The 22792-nt window shown below is 43.2% G+C and overlaps 2 protein-coding genes across 2 annotated transcripts in view; both read right to left on the reverse strand.

The window, feature by feature from the left end:
* Window positions 1-7560, reverse strand: vgll1l (vestigial like family member 1-like). The gene is made up of 4 exons (XM_014199726.3): window positions 7262-7560; window positions 4408-4619; window positions 1513-1908; window positions 1-1247 (listed from the first exon to the last, which is right to left on the reverse strand). Exons 2-4 carry the CDS (start codon window positions 4598-4600, stop codon window positions 1216-1218), a joined length of 621 nt encoding a protein of 206 aa, XP_014055201.3. The 5' UTR covers window positions 4601-4619; window positions 7262-7560; the 3' UTR covers window positions 1-1215.
* A 2482-nt stretch (window positions 7561-10042) lies between these two features.
* LOC106604749 (adhesion G-protein coupled receptor G2) overlaps window positions 10043-22792 on the reverse strand; it is a 29716-nt gene continuing 16966 nt past the window's right edge. Inside the window, exons 12-23 of the mRNA XM_014199730.3 lie at window positions 20691-20797; window positions 20290-20494; window positions 19541-19706; window positions 18273-18422; window positions 17994-18113; window positions 17748-17900; window positions 17523-17644; window positions 17028-17296; window positions 11691-11796; window positions 11280-11566; window positions 10991-11092; window positions 10043-10882 (exon numbers count right to left, since the gene is read on the reverse strand). Coding sequence (XP_014055205.1) covers window positions 10731-10882; window positions 10991-11092; window positions 11280-11566; window positions 11691-11796; window positions 17028-17296; window positions 17523-17644; window positions 17748-17900; window positions 17994-18113; window positions 18273-18422; window positions 19541-19706; window positions 20290-20494; window positions 20691-20797 — 1939 coding nt within the window. The 3' untranslated portion in view covers window positions 10043-10730. The remainder of the gene's footprint in view (window positions 10883-10990; window positions 11093-11279; window positions 11567-11690; window positions 11797-17027; window positions 17297-17522; window positions 17645-17747; window positions 17901-17993; window positions 18114-18272; window positions 18423-19540; window positions 19707-20289; window positions 20495-20690; window positions 20798-22792) is intronic.

Genomic DNA, 22792 nt, shown 5'->3' on the forward strand with positions numbered 1-22792 from the left:
TTTAGTAGTCTAGTATTTATTTCTTAACATTTTCAATTAGAAATAAAAAAAAATACATTTGGCAACTTTTCCCTCTTATTTTCAGCCACAGGATGGCAGTATTGTCACACTTGTTCTAAATGGCTTGAGGTCTGTTCCTGTGAAAGTAACTAACACTATGTGCACTTGCCAGGCGAGAGATATCTCATCTGATCCAGTTCATCATGTATTTCCACTTCATTAAAGGTAGACTCAGCGATATGACGTAGATGCAGAAAGTTAACAGCAAGGCTCAACTTCTCCCGTTTTGGTCCTGTGGCTACCACGCTCTAACAGCGTGAAGTGAACCCATGCACAGATACCGTGTGTGACTGTGTGGGAGCAAAGTCTTGCATCTTGCTCATCTCAATATCTGTGATGCTGCTCGTGGCGATGTCATTTCCCTGAGTCTACTTTTAAGATGGAACAGATTTTTTTTTATGTTTAATTAAGCACGAATCACAATTCAATTATTACAGTAAAAGAGGTTTGTGTCAATTCCTACAATGCAATGCAGATTGTCTACTTGGTATTCTCAGCAGAAATCTCTGAATAACAAACACCTCTTCATAAACATCTTTCATTTTCATGGTTACTTTGGCAATCATTTATTAGGATATCAACTGCATTTCATTCATTTGCTATGTGCAAAAAAATGAAAACAGTTTCTGTTTCCATATCACAACTGAAAATCACCTCAAAACCCCCTCCTTTAGAAGTCCACACATCAGAGGAAACAACAGATATTCCTAAACACCAACATTTCAATAAAATACTCTTAAAAAACATTGTAAAGTTTCTCCACAGTCAATACAGGCTACTTTTGACATAACACTGTTTTTCTTACACATGCCAAACACACCCCTTCTCCCTCTCTGTCCTTCTGTATAAATGCTTAAAGTTATTGAGTTGTAGGCAGCATACTGGCGACTGGCAGTGGTTGTCACCTTGGTCTTTGATGTGAATTATGATCCGGTTTGCAAACTGGTTAGTCAGTAAGTAATTTGTTTCTGAGAGGCAGTTCCAGCTGTTGCATTGCGAGGAACTGAAGTCATCCTTCGAAGAGGAACAGAGGGGAGAGTTACCGGCACTTCCTTCTTTTAGTGGCTGTGGAGGAGGCCTGTCTGATAACCAGAGGAGTGAACACAGCATGCACATGTTGCAGACTCCTCTCTTCCCTGCGCGGTCATGCTTCATTTAATACCAATAGAGTTCCTTTTTCTGCAGACCTATTCCCAAAAGAGGGTAGAATAGGTGTTGAATAACTCAAAAGAGACCTTTGAAAAACCAAGCAAACCACCAAATTAAATTACGTTTTTTTTAAAACCCACTGAAGCACAGATACTGTAAAACCTCCCTAATCTTTACAAAATCCAATGGATTTGGAATTATAGATTTATTTGTCAGTTCACTATCTAATCTATGTGAAAGAAAGAAGTCTCCCTCGCCCTACACATGCATAGTGATAAGGTATCTGGGTAGAGGCAGCCATACCTGAGTCAGGGTTCATGGGGTCTCTGAAGCCAGATTGACCCGTCCAGCTAGGGAGGAGCTCTGGTTTGGAGCCCGAGGCCACGCCTGCAGCCACCTCTGACCGGTCACTGTGGAGGAGATTGAGCAGGGAGTTGGTGTAAGGTTGTCCAGTGACCCCCAGGCCCTCATGGGTCATGGAGTGGGGATAGGCCATGGCAGGCAGGCCCAGACCACCATGTTGCCTAGGAGCGAAGTCCAATGGGTTGGTGCTCTCATCTGGGGAGCTGAGAGCCAGGCGGTGGCTGGAGAGAGACTCATTGGTGCTGCTCAGATGAAGGTGACCAGACACAGGGGGAAAATGGTCTTCAGACCAAGATTGGGTTGGAACAACCCACTGGCAAGATGTTGAGTCAGACTCTGAAACAGATGTGGATTGAGAAAAATACATCCACAAAGTAAATGTCTAGAAATGTGTTCATTTTGTACATTTCACATGTCAGTGAACACACATTTTCTTGTTTGGTGCAGACAGCATCATGATGATAGCATACAAAGTTCATTGCAAAAAAATGAAATGCCTTTTTTAATATTTTTTGGGGGGGTATAGACGAGCTATGAAATTAGCAGATAAAATATAAGTCTATAAGATAAAATTACCTGCATCATTTCAACAACAACAACAAAAAATATATATACAGTGCATTATGTGGTATTGTGTGTAGATTGATGAGGGAAAAAAACAATGTAATCAATTTTAGAATAAGTAACATAACAAAATGTGGAAAAAGTCAAGGGGTCTGAATACTTTCCGAATGCACTGTATACTGGCTCTGGCAGCCAAAACAGCCAATTACTCCCTCTAAACGTGAATCGATTCTCAATTGCGATATGGTTCTAGAAACATGAAGCCCTTAGGCCTTCATATCACATCAAAATCATTGTCAGACTGATAGTACCTGCCTTCATAATTCAAGCCTGATTTAGATCAATGTACACTATATGGCCAAAAGTATGTGGACACCTGCTTGTCAAACATCTCATTACAAAATCATGGGCATTAATATGGAGTTGGTTCCCCCTTTGCTGCTTTAACAGCCTCCACTCTTCTGGGAAGGATTTCCACTAGACGCTGGAACATCGTTGCGGGGAATTGCTTCTATTCAGCCACAAGAATATATATATTATTATTATAAAAATATATATATTATATAAAGTTTATTTCCTAATTGCAAGTGTATTGGCCAATCACTCAATCAATCACTCCAATCTTAATTCCAACCTTCATTGCATACAGTGGGGGGAAAAAGTATTTGATCCCCTACTGATTTTGTACGTTTGCCCACTTACAAAGAAATGATCAGTCTATAATTTTAATAGTAGGTTTATTTGAACAGTGAGAGACAGAATAACAACAAAAAAATCCTGAAAAACGCATGTCAAAAATGTTATAAATTGATTTGCATTTTAATGAGGGAAATAAGTATTTGACCCCTCTGCAAAACATGACTTAGTACTTGGTGGCAAAACCCTTGTTGGCAATCACAGAGGTCAGACGTTTCTTGTAGTTGGCCACCAGGTTTGCACACATCTCAGGAGGGATTTTGTCCCACTCCTCTTTGCAGATCTTCTCCAAGTCATTAAGGTTTCGAGGCTGACGTTTGGCAACTCGAACCTTCAGCTCCCTCCACAGATTTTCTATGGGATTAAGGTCTGGAGACTGGCTAGGCCACTCCAGGACCTTAATGTGCTTCTTCCTGAGCCACTCCTTTGTTGCCTTGGCCGTGTGTTTTGGGTCATTGTCATACTGGAATACCCATCCACGACCAATTTTCAATGCCCTAGCTGAGGGAAGGAGGTTCTCACCCAAGATTTGACGGTACATGGCCCCGTCCATCATCACTTTGATGCGGTGAAGTTGTCCTGTCCCCTTAGCAGAAAAACACCCCCAAAGCATAATGTTTCCACCTCCATGTTTGACAGTGGAGATGGTGTTCTTGGGGTCATAGGCAGCATTCCTCCTCCTCCAAACACGGTGAGTTGAGTTGATGCCAAAGAGCTCCATTTTGGTCTCATCTGACCACAACACTTTGACCAGTTGTCCTCTGAGTCATTCAGATGTTCATTGGCAAACTTCAGACGGGCATGTATATGTATTCTTGAGCAGGGGGACCTTGCGGGCGCTGCAGGATTTTAGTCCTTCACGGCGTAGTGTGTTACCAATTGTTTTCTTGGTGACAATGGTCCCAGCTGCCTTGAGATCATTGACAAGATCCTCCCGTGTAGTTCTGGGCTGATTCCTCACCGTTCTCATGATCATTGCAACTCCACGAGGTGAGATCTTGCATGGAGCCCCAGGCCGAGGGATATTTACAGTTCTTTTGTGTTTCTTCCATTTGCGAATAAACGCACCAAATGTTGTCACCTTCTCACCAAGCTGCTTGGCGATGGTCTTGTAGCCCATTCCAGCCTTATGTAGGTCTACAATCTTGTCCCTGACATCCTTGGAGAGCTCTTTGGTCTTGGCCATGGTGGAGAGTTTGGAATCTGATTGATTGATTGCTTCTGTGGACAGGTGTCTTTTTTACAGGTAACAAGCTGCGGTTAGGAGCACTCCCTTTAAAAGTGTGCTCCTAATCTCAGCTCGTTACCTGTATGAAAGACACCTGGGAGCCAGAAATCTTTCTGATTGAGAGGGGGTCAAATACTTATTTCCCTCATTAAAATGCAAATCAATTTATAACATTTTTGACATGCGTTTTTCTGGATATTTTTGTTGTTATTCTGTCTCTCACTGTTCAAATAAACCTACCATTAAAATTATAGACTGATCCTTTCTTTGTCAGTGGGCAAACGTACAAAATCAGTAGGGGATCAAATACTTTTTCCCTCACTGTAGTTAGGTATCAGTCTGCTCACCAGATTTGACAGCCTTGTGGCTCTTTTTGCCCTTCCCGCTGGGGGCCTTGGTCTTACTGGCCTTGCTGAGGGCACGGTTGAAGTGTTGGTCCACCATGCTACCGATGTCACCCTGGAAGTAGGTGAAGATGACTCTATTGGACTGTTCCTCTGTCTTTACAACTACCTGGGGGCTACCTGAACGTCCTGCCATCGCTGACTCAACTTAGATCCTTGGGGAACATACAATGGTTGGAAGGTAGAGAACATTAATATTTTGCCTAACAAATCCATGCATCATCTGTAGGCTAGGCTACCCATACAGTATGTGATTGCTGAGTCACTTGAGTTATGGCTTTTGTACGTCCATAATTAAGGGATATGGATATAACATTATAATGCACAGTTCAGACGCTGAACTTATGGTGAGTCAAACTGAATAGAAATGAAAAGTGGGCTGGCACGGATGTTAAGAGCTTTGCTTGGCATACCGATTGTTTTCATTCAACCGCTCTCAACACTGCAGCAGACTTCCTCATTGGTTTTGGGTTGAATTCAGGCATAACAGTACCCGACTAAACTCAACTCCATGACATTGTTCTTTGTAAACGCGGGCTGTTCTTTGGGTGTGGAAATCCATCGTTTTTGATTTAAAAAAACTTTATTTCATGTCACGTCGGATCTCCAGTCCGCCCACACTAGTCACCGCTCAACTCCATCGTGAATCGTGGAGTTGAGTTTAGTCGGCTGGCATAACAGTGACCTCTCACAGAAGTCTACCTGAGAATCCGAGCCAATGATTGTGCTTCCGCGGTGGGTGTGGCCAAGCAACCTTTATTTGCATACAATTAACATACATTAACATACATGACCATTTCTCCTGACAGTGGAAGAACTGCTCTGGCGTGCTGCCTGAAATAGCACCGAAATAGCACTTGCATAGCACCGAAACAGAGGAAGAGGCTGCCAAACTATTGTCAGAAGTTTGACGAGGCGCATTGCGTGGTTTCAGAAGGCACTCTATCCCTACTCTTCCAAAGACAAAGATACGTGTTTTTTAGTTTGGTACGGCGATAGAGAGGTTTTTGAACTAGGGCTTGCTCTCTCCATTTTTGTTTTATTTACTGACTTGGGTGGCTATTGTAGCATCCAGAGGAATTCATAGATCATCTCACCGTGAATTAGTAAAAGGGTTATAACCTAACATTCATTTGTCATTTTGTTTTCCACTCCGCCGGGATAATAATTCAATAATGAAAGGTATCCAGGTGATCTTATTTGATTCATCGAACACATGTTGAGAAATTGCGTTCATCTGTGCATGTATCAACATAAAATAATGGGCAGGATAAGCTATTCAAAACCTGACTGAAATGTCATATTTTATTGGTCTTTATCTGTTATTTGCAAACAATGTCTGCTTGTCATTACACAAATTGAAGGTTCAAAGTAAATCAATGCTTATTCATGTCAGCACATTACAGGCTGTTCACTACATCCTTTTTATGCAGTTTGGCATTTATTGAGATGACTCATGTACTGGAGGCAGCTCTGCAGAGTGGTCACTATGCTCTAAAAATGAGGGTTCCTCAAGGGTTCTTTGGGAAGGGTAATGGTTCTATGTGGAACCATAATGTCTCAACAAACCCTTTGAACTCTTCAATGGTTCTTTACAGTTCACAAAAGGGTTCTTGGCGCTTTTAGTGATAATTAAAATGTAGGGGACTGGCTCATTTGAATATTTTGGGGCGTGGTTTGCTCACAGCTCTTTTTGTACAACCGTGGGTGAGAGTGTCATTCCAGTTTATCTAATGTGTTGTGTTATGCCATTGTATATTATTTATGGCCAGTGACGGTGTCTTGTGAATGAGCCATGTATGGCCTTGTGTCAATTGAAAATGGTTGACTAAATCAGCCAGTGGTTCTCAATTCTCTCCTCAGGGACCCCCCAGCTGTCCCAGAGGTAGCTCACTTGATTCAACTTGTCAATTAACTCAATAATAACACCTATAGCATTTTAACAGTATAACATGGCTGAAAAGAATAAAGAACCCTGTATGGTTCTTCAAAAGGATCTACAAAGAACCTTTCAGATTGAAAACGGTTCTATAAAGAACCTTTCTCCATAAAGGTTCTAGAAAGAAACATAAAAAAGGGTTCTATATAGCCCCAATTAGGGTTGTAACCACAGCTGAACCCTTTTTTTCGGTGCTATATAGATCCTTTTTTAACGGTTCTTTATAGAACCATTCTCCATAAAGGTTCTATAAAGAACCATTAAAATGGGTCCTATATAAAAGGGGTCCAAATTGGGTTGTAACTACAGCACCAAAAAGGGTTCCGTTATGGTTACAAGCCAAATAACCCTTATCTGGGTCTATTTAGAACCATTATATTTTAGTGTGTAGCTGGAGCAGCCACAAAGTCATAAAATCGGATTTTAAACCTAACCTTAAACTTAACCACAGTGCTAACCCTAATGCCTAACCCTAACCTTAATTTAAGACCAAAAAGCTAATGTTTTTACAATATAGACAATGTTGACTTTGCAGCTGGCCAATCTAGAGGAAACGCTCAGTTTTGCCTCCAGGGCAAGATTCATTAACAATAAAGGTCAACCTGCCTTTTGCATCACAACTTTTATCTCTGTATATAAATCGGCCTACCTTTTTTCAGTTAAATTATGTCAACAACCATGTAATATTGAATTAAAAGGTTCGCAAGCGAAATAAGTCAGAGAAAAATAAATACACCATAAAGTGGGGAATTATAATAATCAGACATGTATCTGCAAATATTGATAAAACCATACATTATGTATGCAGTCTTGTAAGATTATATTACAAAGAAATGCATGCCATGTACTCCCTCTTACCTGAGTAGGTGAGCTCCTCTGATCAAGGACCAAGTCCCAGGTTTGATTGATTGAAGTAACCTTTGATGCTGCCTATATGCAATTGCCCACAATTACTCAAAATAACGTTATTTTGACAACAGCACTGGCATTCCTCAAATGCTGCTGATAAAACACAACCTGTTAAGACTATTGTGCTCTCAAATGTCCAGATTGATGGAGAAAGTATCGAACTCTTCGTTTATTAGAGTTTGTTCGTCAGAAACCCGCCTTCATTCAACACATCCTGCGCCCGAGCTGCCTGCTGTGTGGAGATATCGCGAGGGAGGGTGTGATGCGCTATGACGGTATGATGAGAATGTAACTTAACAACTTCCTCCACACACCTGCAGCACCTTATCAAAACATTCCTTAGTGAACTACACTGTCAAAAACTCGTGTTCACGTTTAGAAAATGGTTTATGGGAACACATGCTATATGGAAAGAGTTTGTCAATTATAAAGTGTGGAAATATCTACCGTGTGATACTGAAGGGATTAAAACGAATATCATCGTTCTAGAATGGCTGTTACACCGAGATAACATCATGATCATACTTTTTGTGCACTGTGCAAGTAATGATTCTAATGTTAAACTAAGACAAGCTTTGTATGCTTGCTATAGATGTTTTCATATAGGCAGAATGCAGACAGCTGAACATTGAACATGCTCACACATGCTCACAATGTGTCCTCCACAAACTGTGTATACTGTCTGGAAGACACATGAGCCAAACAAATGATATGTATTTTCCAAAATAAGACTCAGCTTTGACTTGGTTTATTCAATGTAATTTAAAGAGAACAAATACTCCCATCATACAACAAAGTGAGCAAAGTGACAACGTACCAGAACAGGCACAAAAATTGGAGTACACTGTATACCAGGGCAGGGCCTGTATTCATGGAACATAGTAGTGCTGATCTAGGATCTGTTTAGCCTTTTCACAATAATTAATATGGTTACATGGACAGAGGGTACCTGGTCTTAGAACAGCACTCCTACCTGAGACACTTTAGGGAATGGGACCCATGACTGTAAAGAAGTGCATTAGTCCACATTTCACCCCTAGGCCTCACCCTGCAGTAATCTTACAAGACCAGGAGATGTATTAGACCCCAGAGGTCTGTCACACACGGTACATGAAGCTCTTCTTACAGACAAGATATTGGAAGCACCCCAATTTAATAGTTTTTTAGCCTGTAGCGTAGAACATATACTTTATGTGTTTTGCTGCAGGGGCTTCTGTAGATATTGTTTGATGACTCTCAGTGTCGATGGATCGTCGTTATCTGTGATTCACTGTACTGAAGTTGTTTTCAGTTGTCTTCAATTAGATGACATGTAAATAGAGCTCTTTGGTCACGCATACCAGTGGTGGGTTTGGTGTCGAAATGAGAATGCATAAGCAGTAAAGAACCTACTGTAAAATGTGTTGGTGGATCTTTGATATTATCGGACTCTTTTGCTTCCATTGAAGGGGCCCTTGTTAAGGTCAACGGCATCATTAACTTCACCCAGTACCAGGACATTTTAGCAAAAAATCTGGTTGCCTCTGCCAGGAGGCTGAAACTTGGTCACAAGTGGATCTTCCAGAAAGACAATAACCCCAGGCATACATACAAACCCACAAAGAAATGGTTAATTGGCCACAAAATCAACGTTTTGCAAAGGCCATCTCAGTCTCTGGACTTGAAACCCATTGAAAACCTGTGGTTTGAATTGAAAAGGGCACTCCATAAGCACAGACAAAGGATATCAAGGATATGGAAGGATTCTATATGGAGGAATGGTCTAAGACCCCCCCCCCCCCATGTGTTCTCCAACTCATAAAACATTTTAGAAAAAGGCTCAGTGCCATTATCCTTGCAAGGTGAAATATTGAAAGGTATTGAAAACAGGGTTGTCAATCATTTTGACCCTACCTTTAAAAAAAAAAAAGAATTACTTAAACGAAATCTCTCCCACCGGGCACAGACGTCAATTAAATGTCTAGTTTTGATTTACATGTGGTTGAGTTGTCAACTAACGTGAATTCAATGTGAAATCAACCAACAATGTCACCCTGTCATTGGTTTTAGGTTAAAAGTTGGGTGAAAAAAATACAAACTTTCCCTTACATATATGACTTTTTGCAAATCCAATTAGTTTTCCAAGTTGATTCACATAGATATATCTTTTTTAATGACGTGGAAACAGCATTGACTCCACCGGTTTTTGCCATGGGCTTTCTCTGAGCAATTGTATTAGAATAAAATAGTATAATTTCCCAATTTGTTTGAGCATACAATATAGCTCAGTATTTTTATTATTTATTTTATACAGTCATTATTGCTCATCTTTATCAAGGCTGTCAATAATTTCACACCCCACTGTATATACAGAATGTTATTGTTACTTAGTAGCCCTATCTTTGTGTCAATAGGCGAGCGTGGGAAGAGCGCCATTCATACAGTAAGCTGCATTTGAGATGGAGAAATGGAGAAAAGACTGAACATAAAATATCTCTACTGCATTATCCCCTATGCTAAACAATCCACATTCATCAACCTTCAAGTCTTTTAGAGATGGTGGTGAACATAATGTGTGTCATGAAATGTCCTGGATTTTTTTTCTCAGTTAAAATGGTGACAGATCCACGGATCAAGGGTAAGCCTACAGTACATCGCATAACAGCAAGGAGGCTTTGTACATGTGTTTGAAAAGATCTATTCTTTCTATGAAGTCAAGAAAAGTCATTAAGTGTCCTTGACTCTTTAAACTTCACTATGTGTATGTTTTATTTATTTAACATCATGAAAAGAACAGAAACACATTTTGAGGAAGAGAAATGTCATTTAACCAAGAGAATGCATAAAGTACCAAAATATTGATCATACTCTACAACATGAAGTCAACTTTTTTTGTTTGTTTTTCAGCAGATGCTCTTATCAAGAGTGACTTACAAAAGCAATTAGGGTTACGTGCCTTGCTCAAAGGTACATAAAATGGATTTTCCACCTCGTTGGCTTGGGGATTCGAACCAGCAACCTAATCACTAGGCTACTTGCCGCCCTGTCCTATAATACACATTATTCATAGAGCTTATGTCCTTTAAAGCACAGAACAGGCTAACACTTGCACATAGAGTATGAATGTATATCTCCCGAGGATGATGAGACTGCACTGCAGAGAGACATACGGCAGTTCGTGGGAAGAATACTGGTCATTTAGATAGAATCAGTAGAGTATCTGGACTTTTCACAGTGTAATTCAGAATGGACTGAACTTAGGTTTCTGCTATGGTGTCATGAGCTCAAGTGTTTCTCATTGTTCCAGGTGAGGGGTATTATGGAACTATGTTGTGAGCCCGGCTCCCTGGTGGAGCCAAGTTAATGCGCTTTGTGGAACTAGACTAGGCCCCCTGGTGGAGCGACAGTAGAGAATGCCCCCTGGTGGAGCGACAGTAGACTAGGCCCACTGGTGGTAGGGTGGGGCAGAGCTACAGCTAGCTGTAGTGGAGTCATCAGAGATATTCTTAGAGGAGATGTTGACAGACGGAAAGCGGTGCACCAGATGGTTTTGCTTGGTCTTGCCGCCCATCGTCACAGAGCGGCTCCAATCTAAACAGGGTCAAAGGTAAACATGAAGCAACCACAGGAGCACTCTCTATGAACCACCTGGGGCTTATGCAATATCAGATAGACTGCTTGGAGGGCCCTCGACTGTACCTGAGTAGTCATTGAGCCTGAATCGGCCACAGCACAGGTGGATCCTCCACTGCTTCCTCACATTCTCTTTCATCAGGCAGTGGAACACAAAGATAAAGAACCCTGAAACACAGCCAGAAAGAAGATGAGAAGATAATTCTCTCTCTCTCTCTCTCTCTCTCTCTCTCTCTCTCTCTCTCTCTCTCTCTCTCTCTCTCTCTCTCTCTCTCTCTCTCTCTCTCTCTCTCTCTCTCTCTCTCTCTCTCTCTCATTCATATATATATACACAACGTATATTGGTCCCCCTTACCTTGCAGACTGTTAAGGACTGAGAAGAGGTGGAGCATAGGTACCCTGGCCGGTCCCCAGGTAAAAAAGGCTATTGGCCAGGTGAGACCCAATAGGAAGGTGAGACTGGCCACCGCCCTCAGATCATGCATGACACTGCGCTTGCTGACTGTAGCTGCAGGATTATTGGTCTGCATGTGTCGGATCTGGATCAGAACCATGATGAACACGACTATGTTTAAGACCATAACCAGTAGCACGAATGCCACGATGGTGATGTAGAAGAAAACGTTACTCTGCATCCAACAGCTGAGAACAGGAGGAAGAGGGAGGGAGGGAGAGAGAGAGAGAGTGAAATAGAGAGAGAGAAAGAGAAATGTGATTAATCACATGTATCAGTAACAGTGGTCAGCTGGCCATGCTGCATACTCACAATGGCTCAGAGCCCTGTAGAGAGTCAAGGGAGTCCTCAGATAGAACATTGCCATAGGCATCCTTCTCAATGGCCAGGACCAGGCTGACAATCACCAGAGGAATGCCTGTGTGGAGACAGAGAACTTTACTTCTTCATTCTATTCCCTTAGTCAAACAAACAATTTATGTACTTAAAGCATTCATATAAATTCATTTTTATCAGGTATTTTCTTTGGCCAACCTATAATATATATATATATATATATAGATATATATATATATATATATATACACAGCATATCAACAATGAAGACAGAGAGAGGCAGTCAATAGCGATTTTAATGTGCAAACATTGCTATTGGGAGGCAGAGTTCTTTTTTCAGCAACTCTGGCTATATGGCAGCATAACTATAACGATTGCATCATCACACAAAACTCTGATAGTTTTGCCCCAATGCAATGTGTAGATTGCGTCTTGCTTGTGCTACGGTAATATCCGTAACCACAGACAGATAGCCTTTAGAAGTAATTCATAACCCTTGACTTATTACACATTTTGTCACATCCTGACCAGCAGATGGAGCTATTGTATTAGTTTTGGGGTCAGGACGTGGCAGTTTTGTGTGTGTGAATGTTTGTGTTGGTGATTGGGACTTCCAATTGAAGGCAGGTGTGTTGAGTTGCCTTTGATTGGGAGTCCTATATAGGTGTGTGTGTTTTTCTTTGGGGTTGTGGGTAGTTGTTCTTGCACTGCGTTTTTGTATGCCTGTAAGACTGTTCTTGTCATTGTGGTTGCACCTGACAGGACTGTGTTGACTGTCAGTTTTTCTTGTTTTTGTAAATTGCATAGTGTTCCGTTTATTAAATCATGTTGAACACTAACTCTGCCGCATTTTGGTCCGTTTCTGAAGACAGCTGTTACAGAACTACCCACCACCAAAGGACCAAGCAGCGGAAGAGGAGGAAGCCACAGGAGGACTATTGGAAGCAGCGCGCTCGGGAGGAGATGGATTCCTGGTCGCTGGAAGTATTGGAGGAGAGGATTGACTGGACATGGGAGCAGTTGCGTGCCCACTATGACAACCTGCCTGGGAGGCAGGTAGAACCCGAGAGGCAGCCCCAATAATTTTTTTGGGGGGGGCACAAGGGCTATTTGGCGGGGCGAGATTGGAGCCCCAGGCCAGCTCCCCGTACCCTTGTATGGCAGACTGGACAGGTCCCGTGCTTTGGGGTTGGGGCTGTGGTGAGGCCTGGGATTTTCAGGCTGGTAGGCACAGTACCAGCGCCCCGCATGTGCCAGGGCGAAGTAGGCATTGAGCCGGAAGGGGTGATGCCAACCCTGCGCTCAAGACCGCCAGTGCGCCTCTACGGTCCGGTGTTTCCCGCCATACGCACTAGCATGGAGGTGCGTGTCTCCAGGCTGGCATGTCCAGTACCAGCCCCACGCATCAGGCGTGTAGTGCGTCAGCCCCGCCAGTCAAGTGTCACCTGAGCTGCCCGCCAGTCGAGAGTCACCTGAGCTGCCCGCCAGTCGAGAGTCACCTGAGCTGCCCGCCAGTCGAGAGTCACTTGAGCTGCCCGCCAGTCGAGAGTCACCTGAGCTGCCCGCCAGTCGAGAGTCACCTGAGCTGCCCGCCAGTCGAGAGTCACCTGAGCTGCCCGCCAGTCGAGAGTCGCCAGAGCTGCCTGCCAGTCAGGAGCTGCCAGAGCGGCCCGCTAGTCAGGAGCTGCCAGAGTGGCCCGACTGCCCGGAGCTGCCAGAGTGGCCCGACTGCCCGGAGCTGCCTGAGTGGCCCGACTGCCCGGAGCTGCCTGAGTGGCCCGACTGCCCGGAGCTGCCAGAGTGGCCCGACTGCCCGGAGCTGCCAGAGTGGCCCGACTGCCCGGAGCTGCCAGAGTGGCCCGACTGCCCGGAGCTGCCAGAGTGGCCCGACTGCCGGAGCTGCCAGAGTGGCCCGACTGCCCTCCGGCCCAGCCCGAGTGGCCCTCCTGTCCTCCGGCCCAGCCCGAGTGGCCCTCCTGTCCTCCGGCCCAGCCCGAGTGGCGCTCCTGTCCTCCGGCCCAGCCCGAGTGGCCCTCCTGTCCTCCGGCCAAGCCCGAGTGGCCCTCCTGTCCTGCGGCCAAGCCCGAGTGGCCCTCCTGTCCTCCGGCCAAGCCCGAGTGGCCCTCCTGTCCTCCGGCCAAGCCCGAGGGGCCTTCCTGTCCTCCGGCCCAGCCCGAGTGGTCCGTCTGCCAGGGTCAGCCCGAGTGGCCCGTCTGCCCGGCGCAGCTAGCGGTGCCACCGAAGTGGGCGACGCCGAAGGTGGAGCGAGGTCCACGTCCTGCACCTGAGCCACCTCCAGGATAGGTGGGTTGGGGAGGGAGGGAGGGTGTAGCACAGTGCCGTCGTTGACGGCAGCAACCCTCCCTTATTGTTTAGGGGTTATTGTTTAATGGGTTTTTGTTGGGGATTTTTTTTTGTGTGTTTTCTGTTGGTAGGTGCATTCCGGGGTCTGCACCTTGAGGGGGGGGGGGGGGTACTGTCACATCCTGACCAGCAGATGGAGCTATTGTATTAGTTTTGGGGTCAGGACGTGGCAGTTTTGTGTGTGTGAATGTTTGTGTTGGTGATTGGGACTTCCAATTGAAGGCAGGTGTGTTGAGTTGCCTTTGATTGGGAGTCCTATATAGGTGTGTGTGTTTTTCTTTGGGGTTGTGGGTAGTTGTTCTTGCACTGCGTTTTTGTATGCCTGTAAGACTGTTTTTGTCATTGTGGTTGCACCTGACAGGACTGTGTTGACTGTCAGTTTTTCTTGTTTTTGTAAATTGCATAGTGTTCCGTTAATTAAATCATGTTGAACACTAACTCCGCCGCATTTTGGTCCGTTTCTGAAGACAGCTGTTACACATTTTGTTGTTACAGCCTGAATTCAAAATGGCAAAACAAACAAAAAAATCTCATCCATCTACACACAATACCCCATAATGACAAAGTGAAAACCTGTTTTTAGAAATGTTTGAAAACTTATTGACAATGAAATACAGAAATATCTTATTTACATAAGTATTCACAACCCTGAGTCAACACATGTTAGAATCACTTTTGTCAGCAATTACAGCTGTGAATCTTTCTGGGTACGTCTCTAAGAGCTTTGCACACCAGCATTGAACAATATTTGCACATTATTCTTTTTTTAATTCTTCAAGCTCTGTCAAGTTGGTTGTTGATCATTGCTAGACAGCCATTTTCCAGTCTTGCCATAGATTTTCAAGCCGATTTATGTTAAAACTGTAACGCGGCCACTCAGGAACATTCAATGTTGTCTTTGTAAGCAACTTCAGAGTATATTTGGCCTTGTGTTTTAGGTTATTGTCCTGCTGATATGTGAATTTGTCTCCCAGTGTCTGTTGGAAAGCAGACACTGGTTTTCCTCTAGGATTTTGCCTTTGCTTAGCTCTATTCCGTTTATTTTTATCCCAAAAAACTCCTTTGTTCTTGCTGATGACAAGCATACCCCTAACACAATGCAGCCACCACCATGCTTGAAAATATAAAGAGTGGTACTCAGTGATGTGTTGTGTTGGATTGGCCCCAAACATAATGTGTTGTATTCAGGACATATGTAACGTGGTGCGTACTGGCGGCAGAGAAGTCAGGCGCAGGAGAGCGAAAACTGATTTACAACGGTGTCGTTTAATAAACATAAAAACCACCGTAAACAGAACAATCAATGAATGGTTCAAACAAAACCCAGTATCCACCAGCATAACGTGCACAAGCACTTACAAGAAACAATTCCGGACAAGGACATGGGGGGAACAGAGGGTTAAATACACAACATGTAATTCATGGAATTGAAACCAGGTGTGAGGGAAGACAAGACAAAACCAATGGAAAATGAAAGGTGGATCGGCGATGGCTAGAAGGCTGGTAACATCGACCGCCGAACGCCGCCCGAACCAGGAGAGGGACCGACTTCGGTGGAAGTCGTAACAACATAAAGTTAATTTCTTTGCCAAATGTTTCGCAGTTTTACTTTAGCCTTATTGCAAACAGGATGCATGTTTTGGAATATTTTTATTCTGTACAGGCTTCCTTCTTTTCACTCTGTCATTTAGGTTAGTATTGTGGAGTAAGTACAATGTTGATGATCCATCCTCAGTTTTCTCCTATCACAGCCATTAAACTCTGTAACTGTTTTAAAGTCACCATTCGCCTCTGAGTTAGCAACTGAGTTAGGTATGACGCTTATATCTTTGTAGTGACTGGGTGTATTGATACACCATCCAAAGTGTAATTCATACCTTCACCATGCTCAAAGGGATATTCACTGTCTGCTTTTTTATTTTTACCCATCTACCAATAGATACCCTTATTTACAAGGTATTGGAAAACCTCCCTGGTCTTTGTGGTTGAATCTGTGTTTGAAATCACTGCTCGACTGAGGGACCTTACAGATAATTGTATGTGTGGGGTACAGAGATGAGGAAGTCATGACAAGTCCTGTTAAACACTATTATTGCACACAAGAGTCCATGAACTTATTATGTTTGTTGTTAAGCAAATTGTTTCTCCTAAACTTATTTTGGCTTGCCATAACAAAGGGATTGAATATTGACTGAAGACATTTCAGCTTTTCATTTTTTATTAATTTGTAACCATTTCTAAAAACATAATTCCACTTTGACATTATGGGGTATTGTGTGTAGGCCAGTGAGAAAAAAAAAATCTAAATTTAATCAATTTTAAATTCAAGCTGTAACACAACAGAATGTGAAAAAAGTAAAGGGGTATGAATTCTTTCTGAAGGTAATGTATATATTTTTGGAACTTTCGTTCAAATCGTCCCCAAGTTTTTATTTCAGCTGTTCAGAAATATGAGGCTTCATTATCATGTCGCTTAAATTGGTGGATGGTTCAGAAGAGGCAGAGGAAAGCATAGTGTAAATAGAGAAACTTGAATGTGTGTGTAAAATCACACATGCGCAGAATGTTTTTCGGATCCTTAGTTTTGAGAAAGACGTTTCCAGAGGGGCAGGGGCGAAAACTCTGTGTTCGTAGCCTCAACCATAAAAATATTAATGTCAAGTAAACAGCTGATTGGCCAGCTCAGCCAATGAGACAGTGAGACTTCTCAGCCAAAAATATGATGTCATCCTCTATGAGGAAATAGCAAGCATTTTTTAAACGGTTTGAGTTGGGGTTTTTAAGAGTTTTTTTCTATCATTTATGACTTGGTCACAAATACAAGTATAGGACGAGTCAACTACATTATTTGGGTATGAGTTAACAGCTTTTCAAATATTTTCATTGGACAGTTACTTTAAAGATGTTTTTACAAGTGTCCTTATTTTGCCTCAGACTGCCTTGGCTTACCCCAGCCGAGGGTGCAGAATTTGTGGATGTAGGAGGGGATGTAAACGTTGAAGACCTTGACCAGAGCGAAGTACATGTGGACAGCCTCCAGGCCCATCCAGGTGAATGAGGCTAACAGGAAGTAGTGCAGCGTGGCTGCCGTGGTGATGCAGAGGCTGTAGAAGCCAAAGGAGGACAGCCAAGAGTCCATCAGGAAAACCAGATTGAGGCCCAGCAGAGCCACAGAGAGGTTGATGAGGATCTTAGACGGATAGTCTCGACGCAGCTTCCTGTGACAGAGTGGAAAGGAGTGTGTGTGAGAGAGAGAGAGAGCCACAGGGTGAGAAATTGGGAGATGAGTGGAAAGAGATTGAGAATGAGAGGAATAGTGAGAGTGGCAGATGAAGTACAGGAGGAGATTAGATAATACAGAGAGAAAAGGGGGAGAGATGCCAAAGGATACAGAAAAATAGAGAACAATATTCTATCTGTCTATCTGTCTGGATGCTGACTTACTCAAAGACCATGTAGGTGAGCAGGCTGATGCTCAGGAAGATGGAGGACACACCACAGCCCAAGTAGGAGATGACCATCAGTGTCTCCTGGTCAGCCTCACTGATTGGAGTCCTGGACACATCCTGTAGGACACCACAGAGGTCAAAGGTCAATAGGAGCATAATATATCAGTCCAGATGCACTGCACTAATGCAGTTGTGTGATTTGAACAAAAAGGTGACTCACCAGGAGCACGCCAAAATGCGTCAGGTGGTAACAGTGGCAGGTGGTCTGATAAGCGGAGATGGTTGGTAGTGTCTCACAGCCGTTGCTGTCCCACCCACCACTCCCATTGTTCTTCTGGAAGTCCCAATACACACACCCCACCTTGTCGTTTTTCTGTTGGGGAAGCAAAGGATGCAGCTAGTCAGGCTCTAAAGCAGAAACATCACTCCGCTCAGTGGTAAGATGAAGCTATTTTTCATTCCTCACCTCTTTGGGCTTGAGGTGAGTAAGTGTCACCACCACGGGATTCCCGAGGTTGCTGACATTGCTGTTGTTGACACTGGCAGACACCACGTAACTATTCAGCGTCCAGTTGGTCTCTGGATCCTGTGAATGACCCTAAAACTTTAACACTGAATTACTGTGCATTTGCCGCAAGCTTTCATTTGAAATAAGAAAACCATGAAACACCCCAAGTATCCTTCCTTATTAATGCGTAATTAACCCAAAATAATTAGACACCTCATACGGTGTTGATGGCATCACCTTGAAGAGCTCCTGTGTGCCATAGAAGTGGAACTGAACTCTCTTTTTTTTGTTTCCCTCGGGGAAGAAGTTCTGAAGGGCACGGGGTAGAGAGATGGACGCCACTGTGCCGTCGCAAGGCTGACTCTGGAATGTCTGGTTGACAAAGATCTACAACACAAAGAGGTGTACATATACTTACCCGGTGATGCACACTCACACACACAAGCTACCACACAAACACACCTCATACTCACAAACACATGCACAAACACACATGCTCACATATGCACTCACAGACTCACACACACACACAGAGCCAACGCTGCTGTCTCATGCTATAGAGACATTGAACCACTGGTCACTTCCCGTTTCACGCTGTGTACTTAAATACTGTATCCCCCACATAGCTCATCGTAATATTTCTACTACTGTACATTGTATTTTAGTTACACTGGTTATCCACACCACATATTTATTTATACACTGGATTCTTGGCATAACTTACTCTAATATATCTACTGCTGTACATATCTTTCTAAGCTGATCTTGTTTAAATTCTCCCGGTGTATATACAGTATGTATAGATTGCATTTGGCCACTGCTACAGTGCTATTTGGGTTTTAAATCAGATTCATAACACCGTTCTTGATTTCTTGTCTTTTTATCCCCCCTTACATTTGAATTGTTTGACATTTTACTGCATTGTTAAGAGGTAGTAACATAAGCATTTGGCTGCACCCACTATAACACCTGCTAAACTGTCAACTTTGATTTGCTTTGAAGTAATCAAAACATATGTTTAATTCAAGTCGTCATATATAACTCCATTCCATCATGGAATTAAATGTAATAGGTCATTACACCACAGTGACAACACTGGACAAGTGTTGGAATAGACACTGTTATTGTAAAGCAATGTTCTTGTTCCTTTAAATCGTTGTAGTTTCATCACAGTTTAAATCATGTGCTGTTTTTCCACATTGAAGGTTAACTAGAAATGAATCAGTTAACCTTCCAGTCAGTTCCGAGAAACCTTTAGCTGTTTCACAATAACCTCAGCATGTGTACTACATGTTCTCTGTTCATTCAAGGGCATGTCCTCATTTGAACGGAGTAAATGAAGGAGTAAGGAAGGACTCGAGCAAAAAAAAGATTTATATTGACAGGTCAGGACAGGTATTTGACTGCTGGACCATAGACGGTGTATCTTCGTCAGCTGTGATAGCCACTGCTTGTCAAATCCAGTATGTGCCTGACCAGAAAATATAGTGTTGTTACTGTCTTACCTCTGGAGCAAGGCCAGTTGAAAAGGAGGACACGCCAAACGTGAGGCCCTGGAACTGCTCTGGATCTACGTTGATCATGGAGAGAGCCAGGGAGGGGACGGTCACATTTTGTGACTCCTCAGGGAAATCCATCTGGTCCCCAACGCTGCCTGTGATACCCAGTATGCTGTTGGGAACATGATGGGAAGTGTGCGTGACAGATTTGCCATAAAGGACAGCAGTGAAGGGAAAAAATGAGACAACTGGACGTGCTACCTGTCCCAGACCTGCTGTTTTCAACTCTCTAGAGACAGCAGGAGCGGTAGAGATACTCTGAATGATCGGCTATGAAAAGCCAACTGACATTTACTCCTGAGGTGCTGACCTGTTGCACCCTCGACAACCACTGTGATTATTATTATTTGACCCTGCTGGTCATCTATGAACATCTGAACATCTTGGCCATGTTCTGTTATAATCTCCAACCGGCACAGCCAGAAGAGGACTGGCCACCCCTCATAGCCTGGTTCCTCTCTAGGTTTCTTCCTAGGTTCTGGCCTTTCTAGGGAATTTTTCCTAGCCACCGTGCTTCTACACCTGCATTGCTTGCTGTTTGGGGTTTTAGGCTGGGTTTCTGTACAGCACTTTGAGATATCAGCTGATGTAAGAAGGGCTTTATAAATACATTTGATTTGATTTGACAAGGCTAGATTCAAATGTACTCTTGTAACGCAACCATATTCCCTCTCCCCGTTGTCCCTTTCCCTTACTCGTTGGCGACCGCTGATAGGTTAGAACTGGACCCCAGGATGTCAGCGATTATGCTGACAATGTCCTCGCCGAGGGCAGGGGTCACTGTGCTGACCCCCAGAACCTCATCCAGCTTCTGGACCACGGTGGCCAGCTGGGAGTCACTCAGGTCCCCCTCGACACCCAGGAGGTTCTCAATCATGTCCACCACATCTGCTGAGTTGTCTGGGAGGAAAAGACACAAAGTCCAATGTTATGTAATACATCATGTAATATTTGAATATACTACTACAGACAAACAAAGGGAAAGGGATAGGCTAGGGAAGCACATGCATACCGTAGGTACAGTATAATACATGACAAATTACTGTTATTTCACCAGAATCTAGTCACTGGTATTTAGACTGCACAAGAGACTTACTTGCTGTGACGGTGACATTGTCCAGATCAGAGATGGTGATCATCGGCTTGCATGCCTTCAGGTTTGGCTCGGCCCATTTGGCCTTCTCAGTCACTCCATCCAACTCACTAAAGTGAAGAAGGGGACCAAGAGAAAAGGAGATTAAAGGTGAAATGAGCAGAAGAGGAGAGGGCCAGTCTTGTCTTGTTCTGATCTGTAGTCAATAAGCAATATATTGCTATTTTAGTTGCACATCTATTTTTACAATGATCAAAAACAATTATTTCAAGGAGGGTGGGCTATGGGGTCATCATGGAGAACATAAGTAAAATTACTTTCCATTCAATTATAGGTGTATGATCCTTTTATTTCCCATCAACAGGCACGTTCACAAATAGAAATCAACTGCCCCAGTAACTGAGCGTTAGAGACCTCTCTAACGCCCAGAAAGCTCAGATTCAAACTCCCATTAACCAGCTCTGCACGCGTTATAATGTGAAAATACATTAGTTAATCACCAAATATGGAGTTTCACTTAGCAACTATCTTCATTTACTCCTGTTACACGGCCGGTATGTACTTCCAAAAAATGTCAAAATAAAAATGTATAAGAAACCTTGAATGCATTGAGCAGTTGTAAACGTCTGACTTGTCCATGGCAGTATTGAGTGATACAGTACATTGGTTGTACCGAATAGGTATTTTTTCCGTTGCTTGTACATTTTTATTTCGGCCTTTTTTTTGAAGTACATACCTGCCACAATGGGAGTAAATTAATATACATATTTGGTGAGTAAGGAACATATTTTTACATTATAACGCTTACAGAGATGGTGAATGGGAGTTTGAATCAGAGCTTCCTGGGCGTTAGTCCAGAGAGGATATATGAATAAAATAAAAAACTCCCTCATTATGTCAAGATCACAAATGATTTATCTCATGATCACGACATAACAAAAGTTGTTTTTTCGAGAGCACTAGAACATTTTCTGGCGACCACGCATCATCAGTTAATTTGTTCAGATGCACGATAACCACCATTAAGGAGCCCTGTGGCTGCATTGACGCAGTGCGGGGCATTTAAGCCCCGGGGGGTACGAATACTTTCTGATGGCACTGGAGCTACGTTGTTGCCTGCATGCAATTGGCTGTGGTCTTGGGGGTGCCATGACAGGCTGCCTGTCAGGCATGTTCAGGTCTTAAATGCCCCATGAGGGCTTAGATGACCCAAGAGGTCGTAGCTTGGTAACATTCTAACTTATAAACTGAAAATGAGCTCCAAACACAAACGAAAGCATGATATTAGCATGAAATGTACCATCCCCTAGTGCAGTAATCAATGAAAACATATGCGTTGATACAACGTGGGCTCTGCCGCCCCAGCCATACTGTCAATCTATCATCAATGCGTCCACTCCTACTTATAGAGTATATCTTGTGATCTCAACAAAACAACTTCTGTTATGTCATAATCACGAGACAATTATATTGTGATCTTGACAAAACAACATTTGTTATGTCGTGATAAGGAGATAAATAAGTTGTGATCTCGACATAATGAGGGAAATTTGTATTTATTCATAATGATGTACTCTCTGGACTTCCATAAATTAGAGAGGTCTCTAATGCACAGGTACTGGAGCAGGAGTCAACCTGTGCTCAGCACATGCCCCTTTGCCCTCTCACTTTTGGGTGGTGGTATATATATATATATATATATATACATATATATATATTTTTTAAATACATTTTTGTCGTTGTTGTTCTGAACCCATTATCCTTAGGTTGTTGTGACGTCGCACAGTTCGCCACCCCCACCCCACGTGCCAGGGTTCAGGTCTAAGAACCGCTGTTTCGACTAGTCTTACAGTCTTTTTTCGGTATTGCAGTTTAACTGACACTGCTTCCTGTGTGCACTGAGGGCTAGTGTACATGTGATGTTGGTCCGTGTAAACCGAATGCAACCCAGATATAGATGGTCCATGAATTGGTGTATACGAACATGAGTAAATTACCTTGAACACAAAGTTCAGACATCTTGGACGCAGTCTCCAGGGGACTCATTTATAAACCGTACCCCAAAATGTGAATGCGCCAGTTTTCACGCAAAAGTTGGCATTTAT

This window comes from Salmo salar, chromosome 05, assembly GCF_965601325.2.
Source record: "Salmo salar chromosome 05, fSalSal1, whole genome shotgun sequence".
Lineage (NCBI taxonomy): Eukaryota > Metazoa > Chordata > Actinopteri > Salmoniformes > Salmonidae > Salmo > Salmo salar.

Excerpts from the sequence above, each read along its gene's own strand:
- vgll1l (XM_014199726.3), bottom strand. The coding sequence starts at position 4,600 with ATGGCAGGACGTTCAGGTAGCCCCCAGGTAGTTGTAAAGACAGAGGAA. Across the intron at positions 1,909-4,407 it reads CCACAAGGCTGTCAAATCTG|AGTCTGACTCAACATCTTGC; the intron begins GTGAGCAGACTG and ends CATCTGTTTCAG. Across the intron at positions 1,248-1,512 it reads CCCCATGAACCCTGACTCAG|GTCTGCAGAAAAAGGAACTC; the intron begins GTATGGCTGCCT and ends TTTTGGGAATAG.